The sequence below is a fragment of the Anopheles bellator genome, chromosome 1 (genome assembly GCF_943735745.2).
Source record: "Anopheles bellator chromosome 1, idAnoBellAS_SP24_06.2, whole genome shotgun sequence".
Taxonomy (NCBI): Eukaryota; Metazoa; Arthropoda; class Insecta; order Diptera; family Culicidae; genus Anopheles; species Anopheles bellator.
The window spans coordinates 22,355,746-22,380,748 of NC_071285.1; the positions used below are offsets into that span (position 1 = coordinate 22,355,746).

The 25,003-nt window shown below is 47.8% G+C and overlaps 3 protein-coding genes across 3 annotated transcripts in view; 2 read left to right on the top strand and 1 right to left on the bottom strand.

Annotated features, from left to right (window-relative positions):
* Window positions 1–8,013, bottom strand: part of LOC131205891 (SLIT-ROBO Rho GTPase-activating protein 1-like) — a 20,988-nt gene extending 12,975 nt beyond the window's left edge. The window contains exons 1-2 of the mRNA XM_058198188.1: window positions 7,972–8,013; window positions 7,050–7,312 (exon numbers count right to left, since the gene is read on the bottom strand). Coding sequence (XP_058054171.1) covers window positions 7,050–7,143 — 94 coding nt within the window. The 5' untranslated portion in view covers window positions 7,144–7,312; window positions 7,972–8,013. The remainder of the gene's footprint in view (window positions 1–7,049; window positions 7,313–7,971) is intronic.
* Window positions 8,014–11,032: 3,019 nt separating this feature from the next.
* LOC131205393 (intraflagellar transport protein 74 homolog) lies at window positions 11,033–13,136 on the top strand. The gene is made up of 5 exons (XM_058197470.1): window positions 11,033–11,163; window positions 11,227–11,338; window positions 11,405–12,383; window positions 12,449–12,969; window positions 13,029–13,136. The coding sequence occupies exons 1-5, from the start codon at window positions 11,033–11,035 to the stop codon at window positions 13,134–13,136; spliced, it is 1,851 nt and encodes a 616-aa protein (XP_058053453.1).
* Window positions 13,137–15,774: 2,638 nt separating this feature from the next.
* LOC131215229 (host cell factor) lies at window positions 15,775–24,887 on the top strand. The gene is made up of 9 exons (XM_058209617.1): window positions 15,775–15,988; window positions 16,944–17,648; window positions 17,735–17,886; window positions 18,247–18,598; window positions 18,661–21,140; window positions 21,228–21,460; window positions 21,575–22,088; window positions 22,169–22,784; window positions 22,876–24,887. Exons 1-9 carry the CDS (start codon window positions 15,775–15,777, stop codon window positions 23,064–23,066), a joined length of 5,457 nt encoding a protein of 1,818 aa, XP_058065600.1. The 3' UTR covers window positions 23,067–24,887.
* Window positions 24,888–25,003: the final 116 nt, after the last annotated feature.

The following is a 25,003-nucleotide window of genomic DNA, read 5'->3' on the forward strand; positions in this document are numbered from 1 at the left end:
TCTCTCTCTCTCTCTCTCTCTCTCTCTCTCTCTCTCTCTCTCTCTCTTTCTCTGCCATAATAACTCAACAAATAATAGGAAGCAGGAATGGCGCGCAGTTTCCAGCTGAGTAAGAAAATCAAAGCGACGACAAAGCATTACTATCCAATTCCTACTCGAGTTGGAGGGCAGACCATGGTCAGGCCAGGCCGGGCATGGCATTTTGCTGCCAGTTTCCTATCTTAGTAATGAAAGAAACTAATAAAAAGGAGTCACGGTTCCTTATCTGTTTCTTCGGCGCTGTCTTGGCAGCATTTCGCTTCGCGTCAATCGGCTCTGCTGCACCTTGCGCAGTCCACGACGATAGTGGAGGGGACCAGATGTTTGTTGTTTCACTGGCCCTGTGTTCGAACCCTTCCATTGTGCCTTCCGGGAGGCAATTTATTTTATTCCCTTATCTTAGTTTCTTTTTACTTTCTGAAGGGTGTGATTGTTACTCCAAACGTTCAATCTTCACATCTAACCTGAACAATTTCCTTGTGTCCAGTAAAGCCCAAATCCAATTAGTATCAAAATATCGTAGACACATACTCTCACAAATATTTTGATAGATAGGCGAGTATCTGAACCACCCACACTGAAATGATGCAATCCTAAAATAGAAATGGCAACTGCATCCGGACACACCTTGAACAACACCTCAAATTATGTAACTACCAGGACAACTCCGCGTTGGTTAAAACATTTCCGGTTTCCAACGTAGGAAGGTCCAAAGAGATTTGTGGAAGTCGACAGACAAGCAACGGTATCATAGTGCCAATCTTCAAGAAAGTGAATTGCATCACCGAAGTGACCCAAAAACACTGCTTTGAATAGGCTGTTTGCGAGGCTTCTTGCCATAGGGCCAATTGCTCTTGCAGTCAGTTGATCATGCCGATCAGTATGTGCTGCTTTGGCTAATCATATACGATTCGCGTCGTATAAAATTACTGAAAAATCGATCCCTGACGGACTGGTTGACGGATCCGTCCACCTGTGTCACATATCTTGGTTCGATCGAACGGGTATATAGACATTATTTTGTATTCCAATCGTATCGACGCGGTATCGTATATCGTCGCAGTTGGTGCACAAGAGAAATGTTACTCTCACCGGGTGGCAAAAAATATTATTCTGCTTCACCGATATCTTGGCCAATTGGTAGTGTAAGCAGATACTATCGTCCGATCGGGTTCCACCATTGGATCCCACGAAACGCGCGGCATAACATTCCTATTCCAGGCGAAAATTCCTATTCGGCTCAACTTTCTCACCGCGGCTCGTTGATTGGCGTGGTCAGTGTTCAATCACGCGTGACTAGTGAATCGGTGCAAAATAAATCCAAGAGAATTTTTTTCCTTGATGAACTTCCAACACGAATCGCATCCATCTGTCGATCGAAGTAAATTCGAAATTTAATTTATGTTAGTAAACAACCTCAGGGCCAATCCCTGATGAAACTTCTCCACATTCCCGGTTGTGAACCTGATTTCCCATTAATTAGGTAATGATCATCGTGAGTTCAAGAATCTTCAACCTAAAGATGATCGCGCAATCAGGCACTCCGTTGGATGATGCTTTGAACTACAACCCAGAAACCAAACACAAGAAGTGTTCCAGAGCCCGAACAAGATTGCTTATGGCAGCATGCTTATACTCGATACCAAAGATACCGGGAGTTGACGATATGTATCGCGCTGTGACTTATGCTCTACATGTCGTGAATCGTGGTGACATTCCACTACTTTTGTACAACCGGCATCAGTCCCGACAAGTTGACGGAACAGCGGAAGAAGCGCGCCTCCTCTATTCGCAACATCCACAGGAAAGTAAAATCACTGAATGTTAAACACATAGTGTGCGCGCTGATTTTTTCCGGTTTTCCCGACTGCATCCTGGTTCGTTCTGTGCTTGCTTGGATCGGGAATTTAATGAAGAAACATCTACCATCGGGCTACTGCGACTTGGTTGCCGAGCTGCTCTCTCTGCCGCTGACAACCATTGGTTGCCCATGTCACGTTTCCCACCGGTACAACAACCAAAGAAGGAAGTTATAACCTTTTACTGTCTCTTTATCGCTTTCCGTTTGGATTCGACCACTTATTATGGTCACGACGAACCAGCACCAACAACCGTGAACCTTTTTGATACCACTACACAACACGCACTGCTGTTACTTTTGCGCAGCTACCTATCCCTTCGTTTCGTTTTTTTAATTGAGGATTTATATGGTTTTTCCTGTTATTAGTCTAGTCACCGTCCGGTGCTTGACAAAGGTGTCTGCAAAATGCCTTTAAAATGTTGAAATTCGATGTAAGATCAATCAACTTTCAATGTGGAAGCACTTTTTTCGGTTAACTTTCTGCGATTTTTACTCTAACCATTCAATTCAATTGTGATCAACACCCGCTAAAGGAGCACCACTGTTGGGACGAAGCGTGTCCACATTCGAACCAACCATTCGAATGCAAAGATTTTATCTGCTCTCCACGGCTCAGCATCCCTCTAGTTTCCGTGCTTGCATTTGCTCTATTTTGAGAAAAAGACATCACAAACAGCTGCGCAATATCACAATTGAAGCTGGTTTCATTGGGCCGGGGAGGCAAAAGTTGCATCTCTCCTGTTCTCGCGGCTGCGTTTGCCAGCATGTAACACACCGACGAACAGGCACACTTTGGACCCAATATCAATTTCCTGTTGACTGCAAAATCTCCTTTCTGTGGGGCTGTGCTAAGATTAGCTTTCTTCGTTGCTTCAGTGAGAAGACCAGTTGTTTATCCGTCACCGACGCGGTTTTGGAAAAGAACCATCGTATGCGCGACGCGACCAGCCCCAGACCGCTTTGGTACAAATAAACATTATTCTAACCCATTCACTGCAGAAGTTCGACCTCGGGCTCACATCCGGTTGCATTCGCCGCACACACACCGCAGCACAGAAGCGCACATTGCTTTCAAAAGACAATGAAACCATAAATTATTGTGGTCCACCAGCAGACCAAATCGACCAACAAAGCAACACACGCAAGCGGCTTGCACTCTCGGTTCCGTGTCACGAATGGGTGGGGGGCTTTTGTAGTACTTTTGTAGACAAATTTGTAAACTGTTGCACAGACACTTTCCCCAAAACAATTTTTGGACCAGAATCGGCAGCACTCGGGGTCTTCGGGGTTTGGAAGAAGATTGGTCCGCAGTCACGCCCGCTACAGACGCAAAACCGACGTTCATTCTGTATCGTTCTCTTGGGTCGGCCGTGTGCTCAGATCTCTTGTTGGATGAGATGATTTTCCGATTGCTTCCGCCAGTGAGCGAGAGAGAGAGAGAGAGAGAGAGAGAGAGAGAGAGAGAGGGAGCATAAAGGAGTGAGAGCGGTTCCTATGGAGCATCTGGAGACCCTTTTCTGGGAGCGCGAAAGCGAAATAAGAAGATGAAAGTTGAGCCCCCATCATCAAGACGAAGATGCTCGATACGGATGGATGCAGGACGGATTGCAGCGCGGAATGGAGAACAAACCTAACTCAATCGATGTTCCGTGTCCGACATTGGTTTACTTTAGTATTCCTCACACAGTGTCACAGCGGGAGCCACAGTGGTTGTGGAAAACTAAGTATGGGAAATATGCAAAAATGTGTATATTTTCATGAATTAATGAGGAGGAACTCTGGCCATGGTCACGATGTCTTGAATAAGCAATAGTCTTCCATCGGTTGTGCTTCGATCGCGAGTTCAAGTCGAGGCCGTTTGCCCAATTCATTCCAGTACATAGTTTAGGCAACGGCTAAAGATCGCCCCAAACAATGGCCTCAAACTTCCGCTACTTGTATGTCGCCTATTGTTTCACTGTTTGTTCAACTCTTCTACATTCTTCCTGTTTTGCGTTGCGTTGGTCACGAAATGGTCACAAAATTGAGCTAATGTCAAGCTATTGTTTCCCATTGTTCATGCTCGTTGTTTCTCGTGCAGAATACAAAGCAGCACATCACAGCACATCACAGCAGCTCCTTTGACAGACTTTCACCGAGCCGCTTCACGGATCGTTGTCACCGCGAGATAACCGGGGGGGAATCGGATTGGTTTATCTTTCACTTTGGGCACCCACACCGGACAGTTGTCTACATCACTGCAGCAGCAGCTCCGTGGCCACTGTGACTTTGCAGACCGCCATTTTTTATCGCGTTCTGCACAACAAGCGATTTAACGATGCTCTTGTGTGTACTACCTTCCTTGGCGAACGTCCCGCGACGAAACGTCTCGTATCGCTTTTGCAGAGCACTGGAGAACCCGCAGACCAGCTAAGCGATGGGTAGCAGAGCCGATCACCCACACCGGCAAACACGGAGCAGAAGCCGTTGGTGTGAGTGTGTTGAGAGACAGCGCGTACACACGAAGCGCGGCTCATATGCTCAGCACATGGACTTCGCGACTCGCGGCTTTTCCCATTCCACGATTAACGATTCCAGGTTGCACGATACGGCGCAGAGCACAATTTTAAATGCAACGACTACTTAGTGACACATTCTTGGATTGGATTATTAAACACCCATTAAACAGTGGAAGATATAGCCGTTTACTCACAACGAACCGCGCCGATACCGACCGGCACGAAATAGAATAACTAACGAAGATAAAAGCATGCGAGACGCTTCAATTGAATAAATTGGAAAATAAGCAGCCGCAATCGGCATGAAAGAAAAACAATACACACCACACAAGAGCACCATCGCGATGTTACACATTAGCTGCTCGAAAATCCCCATCCTCGGCCATCTCATCATCCCGCCATCATCGTCATTTATCTCGGCTTCGGCCATCATCATAAGTTACCGTCGTTGAATGATTCCAACGAGAGTTACCCCCTTCTCACTAACATTATGTAACCCAGCGCCACACACAGCCCAACAGATGTTGGTTCCGAGAGTTTACGCTCTCTGTTTTATGCTCTGATGCTTTTGAATGAAACGCAGAAACTGCGATTTGTTTTTGTTTGAACGTTTGAAGTTGCGCGGTCACGAACACTGTCAAACAAACAAATCCGAACAAACAAATTGTTTATTGCGCCCGCCGGGCCGTGGTGTGTGTTTGAGGCGTGCTTTAACTCACACATATAGAAACCCGGCAACGACCTCACAGCATAAACTCACAGCATCTCGCGCTTTTTGCCACAGTTGATCGCGGTTGGGTTTAAAATGTACGCTCAGAAATGGTTCCGTTGAGCTGTGAATGAGTTTTGGTTAGTTTCAGGTGCTTTAAAAGTTACCTTATTACAACATAAAGGTTACACTTTATTACGAAAGCAATCCCTACGGCAGAGTTTGTCGTCAAACGCAGACGGTTTAAAAAGTTTGCTCCGAATCGAGATGAAAATTGAAACTTCACTAAGTTGCGTTGCGATCGCTCACTCGGAACCTATCGAAATTCGCCGTTACGATCGTGCCACAGCAACATATCTTTCGTGGCTGCCAAAATACCGTTCGTGAACAGATCGCATGAGCGTTCGTAGAATGCATCATGATGATGGCGAGTTTGCGCGAGAATGCGCGAATTCAGCTGTTCTGCTAAACTAAAATAAACAATCCAATAAACGTTAATAACCACAACTTCTTCCCAATCAAACATTCGGGCGACACTGGCCGGACCGAGGTAGGAACCGCATGTCGTCAGCGGTATATTTCTGCCTGCGTCCATTGTAGCATGACCGAGCCATCTTTTTCTCTTAACTCAGAAAGGGGGTTCGTGGAATTTGTATGCCAAACCTCCGAATCTTGTCCAATATGCGAGAAATATGTTGGAATGGCGAACGTTTCACTTCCCGGCGAAGTTTGTGCAAAAACCATTACTCATCAGCTGCGCGCTCTATCGTCGCTAAAGAACTCCCCGCTATGTGTTTTGCAGTGTTATGCAAACAAGAAGTAGCTGTTTTGAAACCATACACACCGGAGGAAGGCCATTTCACAGTCATGAAAATTACGGCCTTTCAAGAGGCTTCGTGAGACGAAAACACGCCTCACCTGTTCGCGGAAGCATTGACGGCCAAGGCACGTAATTAGCATTACAACCCATTACTGAACCCATCGCACCCATTAGTATCCCGTTTCATTTAGTCGAGATAACTGGCTCTCATAGAATCATTTAGGGGTCCAAACTAAAACCAAATTCAGGATAACTCAAGGGAACAAAATCGCACTGGCGTCGCAGTCTGGCTGTCGCGGCCAATCAGTTTTGGAACAGCTTTCAAACTGTTGCCAGGTTACTAGCGTTTCATTTAGGGGCCAACAACCAGCCACGCTGGAGTTGAAAAAAATCCCTACCAATTGTCTCTTAGGGCGCGTCGTGCGCCCCTTCGCGCGAGGGGGCTAGTGTAATTCGTTGCAGCAAAGCAATTTAGTTTCATTGACTAGAACAACCACTGTGCTACGATCAGTTAGCTTCCTGTTGTGACCAAACCAGATGTAATGTGTAACAATTTGATGGAATGATTAGGGGCTTCATTTTGGGAATAGGATGGAACCAAACAAACGGGGACTTGAGTACGGCAAATCAACGCTTCCAAAAATACAAATATTGGGCAAAAATAAGGACAACACTTGTTGTCCTTTACTGTTGCCTGATCTGGCCACGAATGGACGCTATTTTGTCTCCAAATAAGTATGATATTTTTTCATACAATCGTACAAATACAATTTTCCGTTGTTCAACTTTGTAGAACTGAATGCCGACAGCAGTGTCATCTGTTAATATTGTGATGATGACTTCAGACTGCGCTCTCAATCTAGTCTGGCGAAGCTGGGAACGTGTGGTGAATAACTCGTGCTGTTCGTACGAGTTGCATCTCGCCCTACCATGATTAAAATTGATGATGATAACCAGTGAAAGATGCGTAGAAAAGCACCAAACGGGGTCGTCTGATAATTTAGATGCGTTAGCATTTTTTTCAAACATTCAGACACGACTCAGACATAAGCGTCCACTTTTGACAGTTAATTAATATAATTAGTTCGATACTATCCGCGCCGAAAGGAGAGTGTGACTTACTGTTGAAGAGATTTAGCTTCCTCGTCGATCCCAGCCGCCGCATTGGGCTCTTAATGTTGCCATCGTTCTCATCCATCATCGTGACCCCGTTCATTTTTTGTACCGCAGACCTCTCGTGCACTCTCGACGCTGCAACTGCAATTCACCGCTGAAATTAGTCCTCACTCCACTGCTCAAAAGCTGCTCTTTGGCTGCATCTCGTTACGGGTAGCTAGGCAGAATTCGCACAACAAACACAGTTCACAAATCACAACGTTGAATCACTAAACACCAGAAAACAAACCAGAAAACTATAAACAATTAATGCCCGCTACTCAGACGGGTGCATAATGTTCCGAAAAGAAATTGGCCTTCCTTACGCCGGCCGCAGAGGAAAACATAACTGTTCCGCGCCGCTAGCACACACAACGTTGTGGTTCCCAGTGCGCCAACAAAGCACAAAACAAGCGCCCACAGATTGTTCTTCCGCGCAACAAACAAAGAGATCGAGAGGGTGTGTTTTGCGAAACAATAACCGGTCGGTGGTGTCGATTGGGTGGGTTACGCCGCATAAACCAAGGGCGGGCTGGGAGCTAGCTCAAATGTTGGGATTTCCTCTCATTTCACCTTCGATCTTTCACTTTCTTTTGCTGGGAATATTACGACGACGACGACGACGACGACGGCCGCTGGTTCGCCCTTGCTCGGGGTCTGCCGCAAATGCCTGGTGGCCGATTCCTGGCGGGCGTTATGGAGAACGGGCTTCCTCAACAACAGCGCGAACCCTGGCCCGCTGAGTGGGGCTCGAGAAGCTGCGACTATTTCCGGCCGCCGGTCTCTTCTTTCACACTTGTACTTTGTGTGTGAAAAGCACAAAAACAACAAACCAGCGCCACACCACGCGTCACGAGGCACGCTTTCGGGGCGCGCATAAATTACAAACCCGCGGCATATTACACAACATTCACACTGCACACGAACGAATTCACTTTCACGGGGTTTCGCCGGGATGCAGAAAGTGGAATCGAAGCACAACACACCGCCGCGCGAACGACTCTCTCTGTCGGACACTCCGAAATTAAATCCACCGGAGTTTGCGCACACACCACCGTGCCATTTGCAAAACAACAGATCACTTCCTCGCCCGCTCACGCGTCCACGGATTCATCAGACGCAGAGCCCGCCGCGCCTGGGAGCTGTCTGACCGATTGGCCGATATTGTGCGCTGCGCCCGCGCGCTGACGTAATCACGTGGCCAAGCGCGAGCTATCAACGAAACCAATTAACATCACTCTCGATTTGGCTGCTCCTCTCGGGCGCATCCGAAAGTGAAGCCGTCCTCGTGAAAAATCCGCGTAAATTATTGTGAACGCGACCAAGCAAGTTCCGATGAAAGAAAACTAACTCTCCGATGCGACACTTGACATTTTACACACCTTTTCAGCGGTCTCTTACACGAACGCGCACACACGTAACGCTGGCGATCGCGTTTCGATTTCACTTCTGACAAGAGATCGCGTAATTGCCCGATGCGTCGTCCTGCGACACAACCAAACACGGTTTCGACCAAAAATTAGCGTTGTTGGCCGGGTGGCTTGTTGGCTGGATCTGCTGATCGGGTTGGGTTGTGTGCTATTTGCATAACGAGTATTGGTCAAACTTGAGCCAATTTATGGCCCTTTCCATATCCAAAAATGTCTGGTTGATGGAGAGTTTTCGCTTCAAACATGTGTCAGGAAAGATGGATTAAATACGTAAGATGTTGAAAGATCGTTTCGAACTATAGGCTATCGGTACGCACTTATGAGATCCTCTTCTCGTGCCCTTTTCCCTTTCATTCGAGGTAAGGAGGTCGGTTTCTCGAGAAAGAGGGAACACGAAAATTGCGAAAACGTTCCGCTTATGCGCTTCTCCCTTCGAAGCCTCGGGCTGGAAGACGGAAACATCTGTTTCTCATTTTTAACCAACCACACATCTTGTTGTCCACGTCGTCTGGCGTTTCAACGATCGTCGGCGCAACCGTTCGCGAGTTGAATGAGTTCACGGCACCACAAAAGAGAACGTTCAGTTTTGGGAGACATTTTTCACTCTGTTATCCTTATTGTCCTGCTATTTGTTTGAGCGAAACAACACGGGCGTGTGTGTGCGTTTGAAGTTTACACAGGTTTTTGTGCTCAAAGGGAGGCGTGAAGTGTTCAAGCTGCTTTACACTTCGGCATTTCTATGCGCATTAACCACCTCTTCGAACGACCGAACATGGAGTGCGCCGGGCAGCTGGAGATCGTGGAAAATGGAATCCTAAAAATAGCCTGGTACTCAGCCCCCTGCGCTGAAGACACTCTGCTTTGCATGTGGGCTGTTCAAGGTTGATGATCGCTTAGAAAGGAAGCACTCAAGCTCAAGTGGCGATTTCTGTTTGGACAGCTATCTGCACCTGGTTGGAGAAACAATCTTTTTGGTAGAATTTATATCCACGATAAGATAAGGCTGGAATTTGCCACCTCGGCTGCTAACTATTCCACTTGGCACTTGGCACAGACCCGCACACAGCGTTAGGTGCGGTTGTGTGTATGCGGTCCAAATGGCACAGATCTTTTGCGAGATACTTTCACTTCCAAGATTTCGCCGCATCCCTCGCCCTTTGTTTGGGAGTCCCTTTCAGGATGCTCCGGATCGGCAGCTGCGCCAGACGAACAAGAAAACAAAGAACAGAAAACCACCGTGTGCACGGAATGGCGACCCTACCGACTGAACCGAACCGCCAAGGGGCGAGTTGCGAAAAGAGACGTTAGATGGCCCGCTTGGGGACACGGCGCCGCCGAACAGGTTTCTGTAACCGACTCTTACCGCCCGCGGTTGGCAGCAGTGGGACGACGGCTCCCCGGATGGGGTCCAAGAACGCGGCTTCAGAAACAGCGTCTTACCTGCGCAAATGGGAACGCCCGGGGTTCTTCGATTGTTTATTAATCCACCGAACGGTTCGGTCTCTGTCGATGCTCAGCTGGTTTGTTGGTTTAGATGTTCCAATGGCTCACGATCTGGCTAAACGACGTGCTCCGCATGCGCACCCTGCTGACGGCCATTGCGCGTGATCAACTTTCTTGCCACACTTCCCACGCAGACGAGAAACACCGAAATGAAATTTTAACACCCACTTCCGACACTCGCCACATTTATTGCCCAGAGACAAAGCGGTCTCCGCCCGCTAAAGAAGAGTTGTCTGTTCGGCAGTGGGAATTACGCTGTTGGGGTTTAAGTGATGACAACACTTGTAAAAATAGTGGGAATAAAGCTGGATGATGATCGTTCCGCAGGTTCTGCGACCTACCAACCAAACTCACTGGCACAAGAAAGCAAACACAGCCGCAAACTGGTGATAATTCATGAGCCGATTGTTTTTTTGCCACAACACCGCGTACACAAGAACTTTCAGTGTTTTACCCTATCAGACCGTTTCGTGGGGTTTGCGCTCCGAGCGCGAACGATAGCGAGATTAATCCAATGTCCACAAACCGCGCGTCAGTCGCTCTATCTCTATTATTCTTCGTCTATCTCACACGATCCAACACAATACACTAACGAATCCGCTATTTGAACGAATCCGGCTCTAATCTTTGACACCTCGTATAAACAGCCGCTACGCGCGTCAATCAGCTTCCAGCTCTCAAAGACAGAGGGCGCAGTGAAATTGGAAATATTTAAAATTTAGAATCAATTGTTGGTTTCAAAAAGTAATTTTTAGCACTCTTTCGACGTTGGCCAATGAACATTCCAAAATGTACGCAGCGCAGAAGGCTAAAAATTCGGATTGGTCACAGCTAACTTATCTATGTTAGAAAAATAAAACTAAAATACTCATTACTTAAAGTCACCGCCTTTTCCCATAGTGCGTTGCCTAGGAAACGACGATTCCAAAACTTTCCACCAAACATTTTAGTGAAGGTGTATTTAGCTTAGTTGTTGAAAAGATTTTCGGCGTTCCAGTCCAAAATCCCTGGATTTAGATGGAGGATCACAACAATAATTCGTCGGCCCGTTCTGATCGTCCGTCATCACGGCGTGGTGCTGGAGAAAATGGTTATTTCGGTGGGAACAACGAGTCTGTTGCTGTCGTGAGACCGAGAACGGCCATGAAGTTAGTATCGGATTGGCACTTCCAGTCAGATCTTTCAGGATAATTAGTTTGCATAACTTTTAGACCTCCGTCGGCCGTACGCGGCGGAACTGCCAGCCGTTTGGCCACGAACAGCCTTCAGATGAACACTGCAACATCGCATCGCATTGGAACCGCTCTGGGTTACGCAGGAAATGTAAGCCCGGAAATGTAAACTATTCCTTTTTTATGCCGTTTTCTTGGTGGTTCTGTCCAATTTCAGCGAATGAACGAGCGGCCAATTACGCAGCATGGGATCAGTGGTTTATCCACTTCATACGGACGCCTCGGAACATCTACTAGCGGCAATCGGCAAATCAAGGATAAGAGATACTGGCAGGCGGTGTTGCAGAGCAAAATTCAAGAAATTACACAGGAAACCGACAAACTTTTGAAGGAGAAAAAGTTTCTCGATCGGGAAAGATCCGCACGCAAGCTGTATGAAGGCAAGGTGAAAGAGGCGGCCAAGGAGCTGACCAATCTTCAGTCCACTCTGACGTCCATGAACTTGGCACTGGACAACTGTAGTTCCGGTATGACCAGGCAGCACTTGCTCAACGAAACGGTCGCCCTGAGGGAGCGAAACGAGCACATGCAGGAGCACCAGCTGGAGCAGATCTTCAGGCAGTTCCAGCGAAGGGAGGCCGAAAACCGCGAGCTGGAGGTGGACACGGAAAAGGAGAAAAACAAAATCAACGAAATAATCATGTCGCTGCCGGCGGAAGATCAGCGCAAATACCGCGCGTTTCAAACGCTGTCGGAAAATCTGAAAAAACAAAACACCATTTTCCACAGCGAAATCACTGAGTTTGAAAAGCAAAAGGAGCGTCTGACCACGCTCATTATGAATTCACAGAGCCGTTCGGAAGCCCACCGTTTGAAGTCGAAGTTGAAAGAACTAATGGCGAAGCGAAACGCAATGGCAGACGAGGAAACGAACCGTCTTTCGCCGGCACAGGAACGGGAAAAGCTGATAAGCGAGGTGCGTTCAAACAACCAATCCCTTGATGTACTGGGAAAACAGCAGAAAATCGTCGAGGATCAGCTGAACGAGAAAAGGGAAACTTTACAGCAAATCGAACAGGATCTCGAGGAAGGAAACTCGGAACGGCACGTCAAGTACAAGGAGCTGAAAAAGCGGGACGATGTTATGTCGAGTTTCATGGACAGTTTTAGCACCAATATGGCAGAGGAAAAACATAGTAAGTGCGAGCAAAATGCACACTGTTCTTTGTATATTTCCTTATACTGTTTGCTGTCGTTTCAGATATCGAAGTTCTCAAGAATCAAATCACATTCGCTATTGAACGCATTACATCGCAGGGAATCAACATAGCCGGTCTAGGCGAGGACAAGTTAGTCAGTAGCGAATTTACCTCGAAGAACGATCTGAACTCTCACGCTGGACTCATAAAAGAGTACAAAAAGCTGGGCATTCAGCTGAAACAGCTTCAAATACTAGAAAAGCGCACCCTTCAGCAAGTTGGTGCCCTCAGACAGGAGGAATCCGAGACTCTGCAGAATATACAAAAGTATGCTAACTTAGAAGTTCCCCGTTCGGAGGCGATCGTAAAGATGAACGATCTTTCCGGTGTACTTCAGGAGCTGGAGGATAAAAAACGTGTTACTGACAACGTAATAGACGAGGCACGTAAACGGAATCAGGAGATAAAGAACAACCTTAAAAGTAACGAGACATATCGCCTGATTTCGCATCTCGAGGACAAGCTGGTTGATTTGATGAAGGATAATAAGACGCTTCAGGAGTCAGTTGACCAACTGCAAGAGGTTCGTAACGAAATTCTGATAGGTGGAACAACTGTTAATCTTATTCTTATAATTTACAGGAAAACGACTACAATTTGGTGCGTGAAACGGTTAATGGCTTAGTAGACGAGCACAACAAACTGTTGTGTTCCGATGCCGATAATGAGCGAAGTAATCGTTTGCTGTAGATATTGTGACGTACTCATGCTAACGACGGTTCAAAATATTTAATGATATATTAATGTGGTAAATGATTACGCTAAGTCCAAAGGAGTTCTCCTAAGTCGCTCCAAAGTTTTTTTTTCAAAAATGCCTCTAAACATGCCATTAACATATATTCAATAAAAAGCACATGATTAATCCGAATTATTGCTAAAAAATGACTTTCGTTCTGAATGAAACTGGAAACACGGATGACATTTGGCACGCATGCGACGTCAAAAGAATGAATGAATGAGTATGAATTCGCAAGTAACTAGGAAAATTACATGTAATTGCGAATGTTTTGTGCAACAGAAACCAAACAAATTGATAAGGGGTCTTGAAAGGATTCTGTGGGCGAATGGTTATTTGTATGAAAGCATTTGTTAAAAAAGTTGAGTTTTTGATTTTCGTTTTCGTTTGGAGCATTTTTGACATTTAGAACGAGTTAGAACAATTAATTTAGTACACATAGAAAGATCATTACATAGCATTATCATTTTGACGGGGCGACGCTGTCAAAATTTTGCTACCAAAGCGAAGAGCGTCCATTTTGGTTTCAATCCATCATCATCTCTGTGAAGCCGTTCGAGGACGCCATTGTTTATTTTTTATGCTCAAAATCGAGTTCTCCGGTGAAGTACAACCGTTGGAAGGTAAAGTGTCGCCTGGATTCGATCTATTGTGCTTAAAGTGTGTGCTGTTGGACGTGCTTGCGAGGCAAAAATTGTTGGCGGATTCTTCTGGCAAGTGAGTTAGTTTTAGGTAGCTTTTGCTTGGATACGTTGAGCAGAATAACCGACCATGGCAGAGGGAGCGGGACGGAAGTCCAAGGAATCAGTACATTTTTCGTTTATTTGAAAGCAAAGTAACCTTTTGAATCCTCGTTTATTTGCAAAATAAAAGAGGCACATTAGTCGATTTAAATTAGTTACTTATACAATAAACTGCATAGCATTGATGGATACTTGCTATTTCCACAGTATATGCTTTCTAACTGATTCGAGTGGGATAGGAAGCGGTGAAACGAGAGGGAAATATATACTTGCGTTGCACCGACTGAAAGAGAGCAGGTTCTGAAGACCTTCTTTGCGCCTGAAAAGGAAGGCCCAGCTCTGTGTATTCGCTCCCTTCTTGTCGCCCACAGCAAAATGAAATAGCGTTGAAAAATTGTATAACGTTTTGAATATTCTGTTTCGTTTTAGTCAACCGATTCGGTTACTACCACGATTGGAAAGATACTGATACGTTCAATCACAAAAAGTGTGGCTCGATTATTTCCCTTTGTGAATGAATCGTATAAAGGCGCGTAGTTTCGAATTTAAAAATAAAGTTAATTTTGCGCAGAGCTCCTGGCGTTCATTAACATGAAATTCTCTAAACTAAACATATTCCATGATAGTAGTAGTCGCTTAATTTAATGATTAATTTACGATACTAATTGTACAATCATCCTCCCAATTGATCACATCATTTGAATACCGTAAATTCGGTATCCCGCAACTGACGAGACTTACACCAAACTTGTACGTATATTCGTTTAAAAAAGCATATAGAACGTTTAATCTAGCTCATTATATTTACAAGATTAAATGGATGTACTATATAACCATTTTTGTTCAACGATTAAAAGTTCCAATTCGTACGGAAAGGGGAACTCAGTACGCTCAGGACACCAATTTTAAATTCATTCGAAATTTAATTGAGTTGGTTCTCCTTTTTTGTGTTACTGTTTTTGGCAAACTATGATCGGCCCTTCATACATTGGTTCTTGATTGAGAATTCACCTTATTTTTACTTTGGAGTCATGCAAATAGGAAGTAATGTGTATTTCAATTTCGCCGAATGGTTTTATAATAAACGCGCCATTGCTAGTGGTGTTGGAATTAAGTGACAAAGAAACATAGATGCTAGAGTAGGCAGAACATACCGATTGCGCTCGTCAAACGCACATAGGACCTGCGCCGGGAGTAAAAGTATCTTCGCCAAATAGTTTCTCCGTTTCGCTCTTTCTTCATTCGCAGCCTATCTAATCATTCTTCGGATTTCTCTTTTTATGTGTGATTTCTCGCTTGCACTCGGCGCAGCTGGTGAAAGGAAGAAAAGAGTGAGAGTTACCAACACAAACATCAAGTGGTCTCGCTCGAGAAGCCATCGTCATCATGTAGGAGTACGCAACTGACAGCTAGCTCTAGAAGCAACCTCTTCATCTCTCTTTTGCTCGTCGGGCAAAGCATACGCATCATAGGGCTTTCAAAGGTAGTCGGAGCAGTCAGTATAGCCAACGTGCGCGATAAAAAGAGAAAAAAACATTATCCAAACCGAGGACACCGAGATGTAATTCAAAGATACAGGCAAAAATTCATCGGTATCGCAAAAGTTGAAGTTTATCGCCCAAATAGTACAGAAAAAGTACTTTCCATAAATCAAACGGTGTGATCCAGGGTTTATTGTTGGGGCGGGAACTTTTCGCGGGTTCAACTGCTTGGTGCTAAGTGTGTTCAAAAGTATCGAAAGACTCGAGCGGTTTTACTAACTGAAATTCTGTGACAGTTTCGCGAAAGAAACTTGGAAATCGTTCGAGCACTAGGAACATAGGCCGCAGCAGGTTTGCCGCACGCCATCATGACGGCCAATTCCGACGCCACGGGCTCTGAATTGGTCCCGGCATCGGCGGCTAGGCATAACGCAATTCTGCGTTGGAAGCGAGTGACAAACCCCTGCGGGCCGCAACCTCGGCCAAGGCATGGCCACCGCGCGGTAAACATCAAGGAGCTGATGGTAGTCTTTGGTGGCGGCAACGAAGGAATCGTAGATGAACTGCATGTCTACAACACTGGTAAGTTGGAGCTCTAGTCAGCAACAGTTTACATAACAACATTGTAGTTTCTTCATTGCGCCTGGGTGCGAAGGTTTTGTTTTCAAACAAACTTGCGTCTCCCATCGCAAGTCCGTATTCTTTTCCGCTTCCTCTTTGGCTAGAAAATACTGAGCGCGAGAGAGTGGTTCCATTCTCCTACTCAGGACGTAGTGCTGTAGTATTGGTCCTAGCATTGTTGTTACACTGGCCGGCGTGATTGCTTTGTACAAACGCTGCGCACGGCGAACACTTTGCCACTGCAACTCTTCTGCTCGCTATGTCGGCCATGATGGATAATTCAATGTAAATGGCGTGTACTGCGCATATGATTCTCTCACGTTGTGAGTCTCTGTTCAACCAATGCGAAAGTTACGGCAGCGAATGTTTTGTGTTGGAACAAGTGACACGATGCGATACACAGGAGCGAGACAGACAGCTTGAGAATGTGACAATGCGCTGACTCCCTGCAGAAACGGAACAATTTCGTATCCACCTGGTTTTTGAATCTGCTAAAGGTTTAGATGCTTTTCAAAATTTTGAAGCAAACATAAATGAATCATTCATTTCAGTTTCAATTGCTTCCAAATTCTAGTCGAAATGCACATTGTGGATAAAAGAAAATTATTGGTTCAAATATTTTTTTTTTAATTAGAGGAATCGGTGCGGTCACGGTCTTTAAAGAATACAACGTCAATAACAATGAAGAAACTTACAGTTGTCTCCAATATGATGACCGGTACTCAGCCTTTTATTAGCACTCGGAACGATGTAGAATCCTTTTTTACCATTCCTGGAGTGCAGTGCATTGAACGTCGCAATTCGAGAGCGAATAACTATACCAAAAATCTGAATATTACAGCCAAGCCTTACTAAACCTGAATGCAGCATAATCGACCATTTCGCTCATGGTTTTATTTAAATTTTCTATCTCCAGCTACCAACCAATGGTATGTTCCGGCGACAAAGGGCGATGTGCCGCCGGGATGCGCAGCATACGGCTTCGTCGTCGACGGAACACGGATTCTGGTGTTTGGTGGAATGGTGGAGTATGGGAAGTATTCGAACGAGCTGTACGAGCTGCAGGCCACGAAGTGGGAGTGGAAAAAACTGCGACCGAAGCCACCAGAGTCCGGTCTACCGCCCTGCCGCCGCCTGGGGCACAGCTTCACGCTAGTCGGGGATAAGATCTACCTTTTCGGAGGTCTCGCCAACGAGAGCGATGACCCGAAGAACAACATACCGAAGTATCTGAACGATCTGTACATTTTGGAGATTAAAAACAATCTCCTGCAGTGGGAAATACCGACGACCTTTGGCGAGAGTCCGCCACCGCGCGAATCGCACACTGCAGTCTCTTGGTACGACAAAAAGAACAAGAAGTACTGGCTGGTAATCTACGGCGGCATGTCCGGTTGTCGGTTGGGCGATCTCTGGCTGCTCGACACAGACACCATGTCTTGGACTCGACCGCGGACGCTGGGTCTGTTGCCGTTGCCCCGCTCCCTGCACAGCTCCACGCTCATTGGTAACCGGATGTACGTGTTTGGTGGCTGGGTACCGCTGGTAAATGATGACGTAAAACAGGAGAAGAACGAAAAAGAGTGGAAATGTACGAACACGCTTGCGTGTTTGAATCTCGGTAGGTTTTCTACTTAACATTTTAGTAAAGTTTAGCGTAAATTCATCCGTTGCGGCGGCCATCCATCCATCTTTGTTCATTCACAGAATCGATGACATGGGAAGAGCTGGATCTCGACATGGACGAGGACAACATGCCACGGGCTCGGGCTGGCCACTGTGCCGTCGGTATCCACACCCGACTCTACATATGGTCGGGACGCGACGGTTACAGAAAGGCCTGGAACAACCAGGTTAGGGTGAGCCCCCTTTTCCGAATAAGAGTCTCCCCTTTGTTTAATTCCATTTAGTATGTTTACTGTTTGCATTATTTCTCAGAGTTACCACTTGAGTTTCTTTGCATTTAGAGATTATCGAGTTTCGAACAACAAAAAATACCAAGACTATTCAGATCTGTTGGCGTTATGTTTGGCTTAAAAAATTAAACTTTCATTAGGTGTGTTAGCACTCATTGCTAGCTAGAAATATAGTATTAAATCTGTTGCATTGGACTAAAGTAATCGTCTTTCCGTTTTCGCGTATGCGTTCTTATACTGATGATAAACACCGCACCACGGAGAGCAAAGCAAGAATCCTTCTAATCTTCCACCTGCTTTTAGGTATGCTGCAAAGACCTTTGGTACCTCGAGGTAGAGCGTCCGGCACCAGCATCCCGCGTTCAGCTGGTACGTGCCGCGACGCACTCGCTTGAAGTTTGCTGGCCACAAGTGCCGTCCGCTTCGCACTACATCCTGGAGGTACAGAAGATTCCGCAAGCTCCTCCGCCACCTCCATCTCCCGCTCCGGTCGCACAGGCAACCAGCGCTCCGGTTGCGGCCGCCATCGGTTCACCAGCAGCAGCCGTCGGGTCGCCAGCTTCCAGCGCAGGGTCTATGTCTCCAGCACAGGTTGTTGGCAACAATCTCGCGGGCACACCTGCGTCCAGTGAAGTGCTACCAAGTAAGTGTTCTCGTTACCTTTTTAGAATGTAATGCACATTCTTTTGCTCACGTTTTTCTAATCTTATTTTGCAGCTGTAGTAAAGCAGCTGCCAGGTCGCGTTGCTGGTATGACCATTCAATCGCCTACCATTTTGTCACCGACGGCAGCTCAGCAACCGGTGGTGGCATCTGGTGTTCAATTGACTCCGAGCGGAGCCCTTGGCACGGTTACCACTTCACCGGTGCACGCCCTGTCATCGCCGGTTCAGCGGATCGTTACTAAAGTGCAGCCAGCGAAGCAGTTGACTCCTCAAAAAGTGCTGACGACTGGGGGTTCACCACAAGTGTTGCAGCAGCAACCGGTGCAAATCGTAGCACAGGTCTCGTCCCAGAGCCAAACGCTGCAAGCGGCAGTAGCGCAGGCGACGATGGCCGCTGGGCAACCGCAAACAATTCGCGTAGTAGCAACGGGCGCTGGCGGTGCCGCCACAGCCATCTCAGCCGCCCAACAATTCGCGTCCGGAACGGCTGGTACTCCGATTCGCGTGCTCTCCTCGACCGGTCAACAGCTGAGGATCGGAACGGGAAGTGCGACTATGCAGACTGCAGCGGGCACCACCACGACCGCCGTCCTGCGGGCCGCCGGACAAAATATCGTATCTGGCGCACAGCTACAGACGGTTCAGCAACGCATCGTAAGTGGTTCGCCCGTGGGCAACACAACTACCACAGCCACCATCGGAGGGAAGCAAATCATCCTCCAGAAACCGATGACCATCGTGAGTGGCACAGCCGGAGTCGGTGGCGCGGGAACCATCACCAGCGCGACTGGCGGCAACGCTGGCGGCCAGATTCTGACACTCGTAAAGACCAGTCAGGGTATGACGATGCAAACCATGCCCAAGATGAGCGTGGTACAGAAGACGGCGGGGTCGCCGGGAACAATCATACAGCAAGCGCAACACCACCAACAGCAGCAACAGCAACAGATCATAACTTCAAATCTGGGCGCTGCCAGTGGCTCGGTGCCAAAAGCGACCGTCATTGGGGGCAACGTGGTGAAGCTAATGTCTGCTGGAGGGACGGCCACCCTCGGTGGCAAGCAGATTCTCATGAAAAACTCCAACATTGTGCAGGTGGGCAAGGTTGGTACGAATGCGACCGGCAAACCAACGCTCGTGCTCACTAATAAAGGCGGGCAGCCGATTCGGGCCCAGCAACAGGTTATCGTTGTCACCACCCCGCAAGGCATTCGCACTGTCAGCGGAACCGTCACCTCGTCGGCCGCGAGCAACTTTGTGACGCTCTCGTCCTCGCAGGTCATCAATACGATCAGCACTACGCGAGCAACCGGCATCGGTGGAGCGACGATGTTGCAGGCGGCCGGAACTACCTCCGTGATGGGTGCAGCAGGAGCTGGCGGGGCGACCGTTCAGGCGGTGCCGGGAACTACCGCCACCAGCCTGGGCGGCCAAGCGATCAAGCTACGCGCGGTACAGGGTGGCAAACCGATCACATTTACGATGCCGGTCGGTGGATTACAGGCTGCGGGTCAGAAGATCGCCGGAACACAAATCATCAACATGCCCCAGAAGCTGGTGAGTGGCAAGGCCGTAACCGTACAGCTGACACCTTCGGCCGGAGGACAGAAGACGGTCACGATAGTACCGTCGGGCGCGGGAGGCGCTCACGGTGCGACGACAACCGTCACGGGACAGGCCGGGCAGCAGAAGATTCTGATGTTACCCTCGAAGACGACCACACGCATCGTAACCCAGCAGCAGTATCAGCAGATTCAGCTGCAGCAACAGCTGCAAGCCCAACAGCAACAGCAGCAACAACAGCAGCAACAGCAACAGCAGCAACAGCAGCAGCAACAAGTTTCAACGGATGCCGCATTTGCTGCGTTGGCCGCCGAAGCCGGCCTTATGGACACAGAAGGTGACGGTATGGAGCAGATGGATGGATGCTTCGACTTGCAGGCCTTCGTCATGGACGAATGTGAAGAAGAAGATGAGCAGCACGCGTTCGACGGCAATCGGGTGCTGGAGGGTGCTATCATGTCGGCACTAGAAATGACTGGGGACGAGGCAATTGAAGAGTGCCCAGTAATGCCCATTTTCGAGCAGCTTGATGGCTGCGACGATGGCGCGATGGCAATTATGCCCCGCTACGTCAAACTGGGGCTGTACGGTGGAGCAATAACCATCGGAACGTCGGCGGCCAACAACGGAAACACGGCCGATGCGGGGGGAGCAAACGAAGCGTCCAATAGCAACGCCATCTCCAACGAGGATCATTCGGTGATGGGCGATGCGGAGCAGGATCTCTCGCACGAGAACCTTGTTGAAGGTGAAGCACCGGACGAGCTGATGGAATCGGAGGAGGCCGAAGGAATGGTGCTGCTGGGATCGGGTGAAAACGAGGAGGGACACGATGAAATGGACCCGACCGGCTGCGAAAGTGTCGATGCGCTCGACACTGGTGCTGGGTCGTCTGCGTACGAGACGGACAGTGGGGTGATGGTGAAAGCGGAAAATGCTCTCGGTGAGAGTGCCCAGCATGAGTCGGAGGTAAGAATCATGCGCTCGCTCGCTCATGTGTGTGTCTATATTCAGCTGAATGCACAATGCCCATTTTGACAGCTCTTCTTTGGAAAGCACGAAGCTGGTGACGGTAGTTCCGATGCAGGCAGCGGTGAAAAGTCACATCCCGGAAATGAGCTCTTGGGTGCTTCGGCCGCCCAATCGTCGACAAGGGTCGCTCCGACGGCGTCGGAAGCAGAGGCGGCCAACATTCTAACGACGATAAAGGGTGGCGACATCGTTGCACTTCACAATGCCGACCTACTGGCTGGCGCTGGTATTGCGGGTGGCAGCAGCGATAATATTATGTGAGTGTAGTAAACATAACCAATTTCTGGTTGTGGCGCGCCGTTGGTCAGTTTCTTCCTTCGTCCCCCAGGAATCGTCGTGACGCTTTGGTTTTTTTCTGTTCCTCCCTTCAGCCAACTAAGCGCCGGATCGACTACCGCTCTGTTGCAAACGCAGCACGAAAACGGCCAAACGATAATGTTCAAAGCGCCAGGGCCGGACACTGGTGAAGGAACGACGCTGACACTCAGCGATGGTTCCACGTACGTTACGCGCCTGCAAACGTCGTCCAACTTGCCCAAGGAGGAGGACGGCGCGGCCACTGGTCATTTGGATGCACTGGCGGAAGCGGCCGCCTCGGCTACCTCCGCTCTGCCCACGGAGCTGATGAACACAAGTGCGTCCGGTGTCGGTGCGCTGATGGGAGATCTGCTCTCGTCACCGACATCATCGATAACACCGATCAAGCAGTACACGATGGGTGGCCCATTGCTGGCGTCATCGTCTGCTACTGCTCCCTCAGCGGTGGCCAGCAATCCTACAATCAATAATGGCACGATGAGCAAAGGTTCACAGTTCGCAACTAGTGTTGCTGGCAAGACGGCAAAAGGAGCGACATCTTCCAAGAACAAGGACGACAAAGACGATGTAAGTGGACGGCCCCCGGGTTCGTTGGATGGCGAAGACATTAGTTTGGTTTCAAATTACTCCACATTTGTATTTTACAGAGACCGACTAAGGCGAAGGAAGATGCGGGCGAGGCCTGGCACACGGTGGCTATATTGAAAACCTGGAATCACATCGTCTCGAACTACATCGATCTGAGCGAGTGGGACAATGCGGTCGACGGCGCTACGCTAACCGCGGACAACATACCTAACCTGACGGACCGAAAGCGAATATCGCTCGAGCCCGGGTGTGCCTACAAGTTCCGCGTCGCAGCCATCAACAGCTGTGGCCGGGGCGAGTGGAGCGATGTGACGCCCTTCAAGACCTGTCTTCCAGGCTTCCCGGGAGCGCCGTCGGCGATCAAAATTTCGAAATCGCCCGAAGGTGCCCACCTGTCCTGGGAACCGCCACCGTCGACTACCGGTGACATTCTCGAGTACTCGGTGTATCTGGCAGTCAAGTCGCAGAACGCGCCAAAAGACAAAGCGACCACCTCCGCCGCGCAACTCGCGTTCGTCCGGGTGTACTGCGGATCCACCAACCAGTGCACGGTCACGAACCACTCCCTACAGACGGCGCACGTCGATTTCACTTCAAAGCCGGCCATTATCTTCCGCATAGCGGCGCGGAACGACAAGGGTTACGGACCTGCCACCCAAGTCAGGTGGCTACAAGGTAAGTGCCATGAATTGTTTCGTCTGGCCGGCTGGGCTGTCGGTTCTCTTTACTAATCTTGTGTTTTGTGACCTTTTTCATAACAAATCAGACCCACAATCGTCCAAGACGGCAGCGTCGGCCGGAGGTGCGACCGGGGCGCAGTCTGGCGCATCCGGCAAGCGGATGAACGAGAAGTCAGTGACCGGTGGAACGCCCAACAAGCGGGCGAAGCTTAATTCATCCTCCGGGACGGGGGGCAATTCTTCGTCCTCTTCGTCAACGATGATGGTGTCGCCTTAATCGGCCAACTGGGCCCTCGTCGATTCAATGCCACAAGCCGACGTTCTTATTGTTCATTGACGACGCAGATATTTGACAGGTAAATGAGCCACACACAACAGCAACAATGTTCACGGGGAACTCTGGAGAAAGATGCAAAGTATGTTACAAACAAGGGGGAGAGTTTTTTTGTATTCGCGACATGTGCACATAAGTTCGCACCTCTTACCGATGCGCGTAGTTTAAGTTTATATGGTCAATTGGTTACGTGCGGTACGTGGAAAAGCATTGTGCGACGCCCATCCGGATGCCATTTCTGTTTTGCTTACCTATGTAGCAGTTAATATTGTATCTTCCGCAAGCACCGGTGGAATGGTGGCGGCGTTCATGCTCTTCAAGCTTCTTCCTTTTTGCTTGTGCATGAATTGGTTTTAAGAAATTCTGCTAGCTCTCGTGTGCATCGAGTAAACGATCTTCGATAAGTATGGTTTGATCATGAAGTAAATTATAGAATGTGTTTTGCTGTAGTAGATACAGTAGCGTGGATAACGCAGAACACGAACGACATACAGTGCATATTAACGGACGAAACGCTTCGTTCAATGTTAGTTTAATTGGCGTGCACAATACGCTGTATGTAGGCAAGGGAGCTTGGGGAAATGGCACAGAAATAAGCTAACGCGCTGTGTGTGGTTTTGTGTTTATCATTGGCGCTCCTTGTGCTACTTGGAATGAAGTCATCCTGGAGCAACAAACAGATCACAGGTGCAGTCAGTAATAGGACAATGGTAGTAGTAAAAAAAAGGTAGTGTTATATTAACGTGACGGTGGTTGAGTCGCAACAATCACCTCTAGGAAAACAAAAATTTGCGACTTTGCGACATCAAAAGAAGAACACAACCATCTACCAGATGTGTTGCTGTTCCAATTCTTTGTTTATTGGTCTCTCAACTGCAATCGTTTAAACTCGTACGTGAAACTTGTAAAAAATCTGAAACATAATGTTAAGGTCCCCGGCGTCACACAGCGTCAAAGATTCACTGGAAGGAATTTATCTGTAGAAAATATATGAAACAACACACACAATTTAGGAACTATTGAATCATTTAGGCGTGTAATCAGCGTAAGACAGTTGGCCATTTTTTTGATCACACATCCCCGGCGTTTGATGAAATACAAAAACCAAACGATGCACAAAAGCCGAGAAGAATACATAAATATACAGAAACTGTAAGTGGTAGATAAAAAGAATTGTAAGCAGATATCGCGTTTTAAATCGGCTTTCGGACAATATGAAACCCGTTGCGCTTCTCTTTCGAGACGATCACGATGACGGAATGTTTTAAAGAACCTCTTCTCCAAATAAGGCCGCATTTGCATTGACCAGAGTATACCATTGAACGTTGCAGATTCGGAAACCCCTCCAGAGAGATTACAATTCTTGGCAGAGAAGGAACAAGTATAGTAGAAATCTAAACGCTAGCGGTAAAGGTGTACCCCTGATTGTACGATTGTTGTGATTCTTTCTGTTTGATAATTTTCATTCTATGCTAAATAATATTACATTTTGTGGGAAGAAGCAAGGAGCAGGGCAAAACTGCGAAGGGCCTACGGGGTACTGCTGCGGCATCTTCATGCTCCGGGTGCAAGATTGATTGATTAGTAGCGCACCCGCGGGTAAAGAAGGCAATAGAATTAGTCTTTATTGATCATTGTCCGATTGCGGCTCCGCTTTCAGCGATAGTTTAGTATGATGTGTTAAGTAGAGCCCTGATTCATTTACACTCTGGTCCGCTGTATAATGGAGTGAATTTTGACGAACATGAATGAATGAAATTGAACATGAACTAAAAAAATATATAAGTAAGATTATTTGTTAATGGGAACAGTGTTTGTTTTTCTCAAGCTTGTTCTGTCGGCCAAGCCCCGAAAGACCACCACAAGCAGGAAAGTAACAC

Coding starts and splice junctions, on each gene's coding strand:
- LOC131205393 (XM_058197470.1), top strand. CDS start 11,033: ATGGAGGATCACAACAATAATTCGTCGGCCCGTTCTGATCGTCCGTCA. Junction 11,164..11,226: donor AGACCGAGAACGGCCATGAA/GTTAGTATCGGA, acceptor CATAACTTTTAG/ACCTCCGTCGGCCGTACGCG. Junction 12,384..12,448: donor TATGGCAGAGGAAAAACATA/GTAAGTGCGAGC, acceptor CTGTCGTTTCAG/ATATCGAAGTTCTCAAGAAT.
- LOC131215229 (XM_058209617.1), top strand. CDS start 15,775: ATGACGGCCAATTCCGACGCCACGGGCTCTGAATTGGTCCCGGCATCG. Junction 15,989..16,943: donor ACTGCATGTCTACAACACTG/GTAAGTTGGAGC, acceptor TTCTATCTCCAG/CTACCAACCAATGGTATGTT. Junction 22,785..22,875: donor CCAAGTCAGGTGGCTACAAG/GTAAGTGCCATG, acceptor ATAACAAATCAG/ACCCACAATCGTCCAAGACG.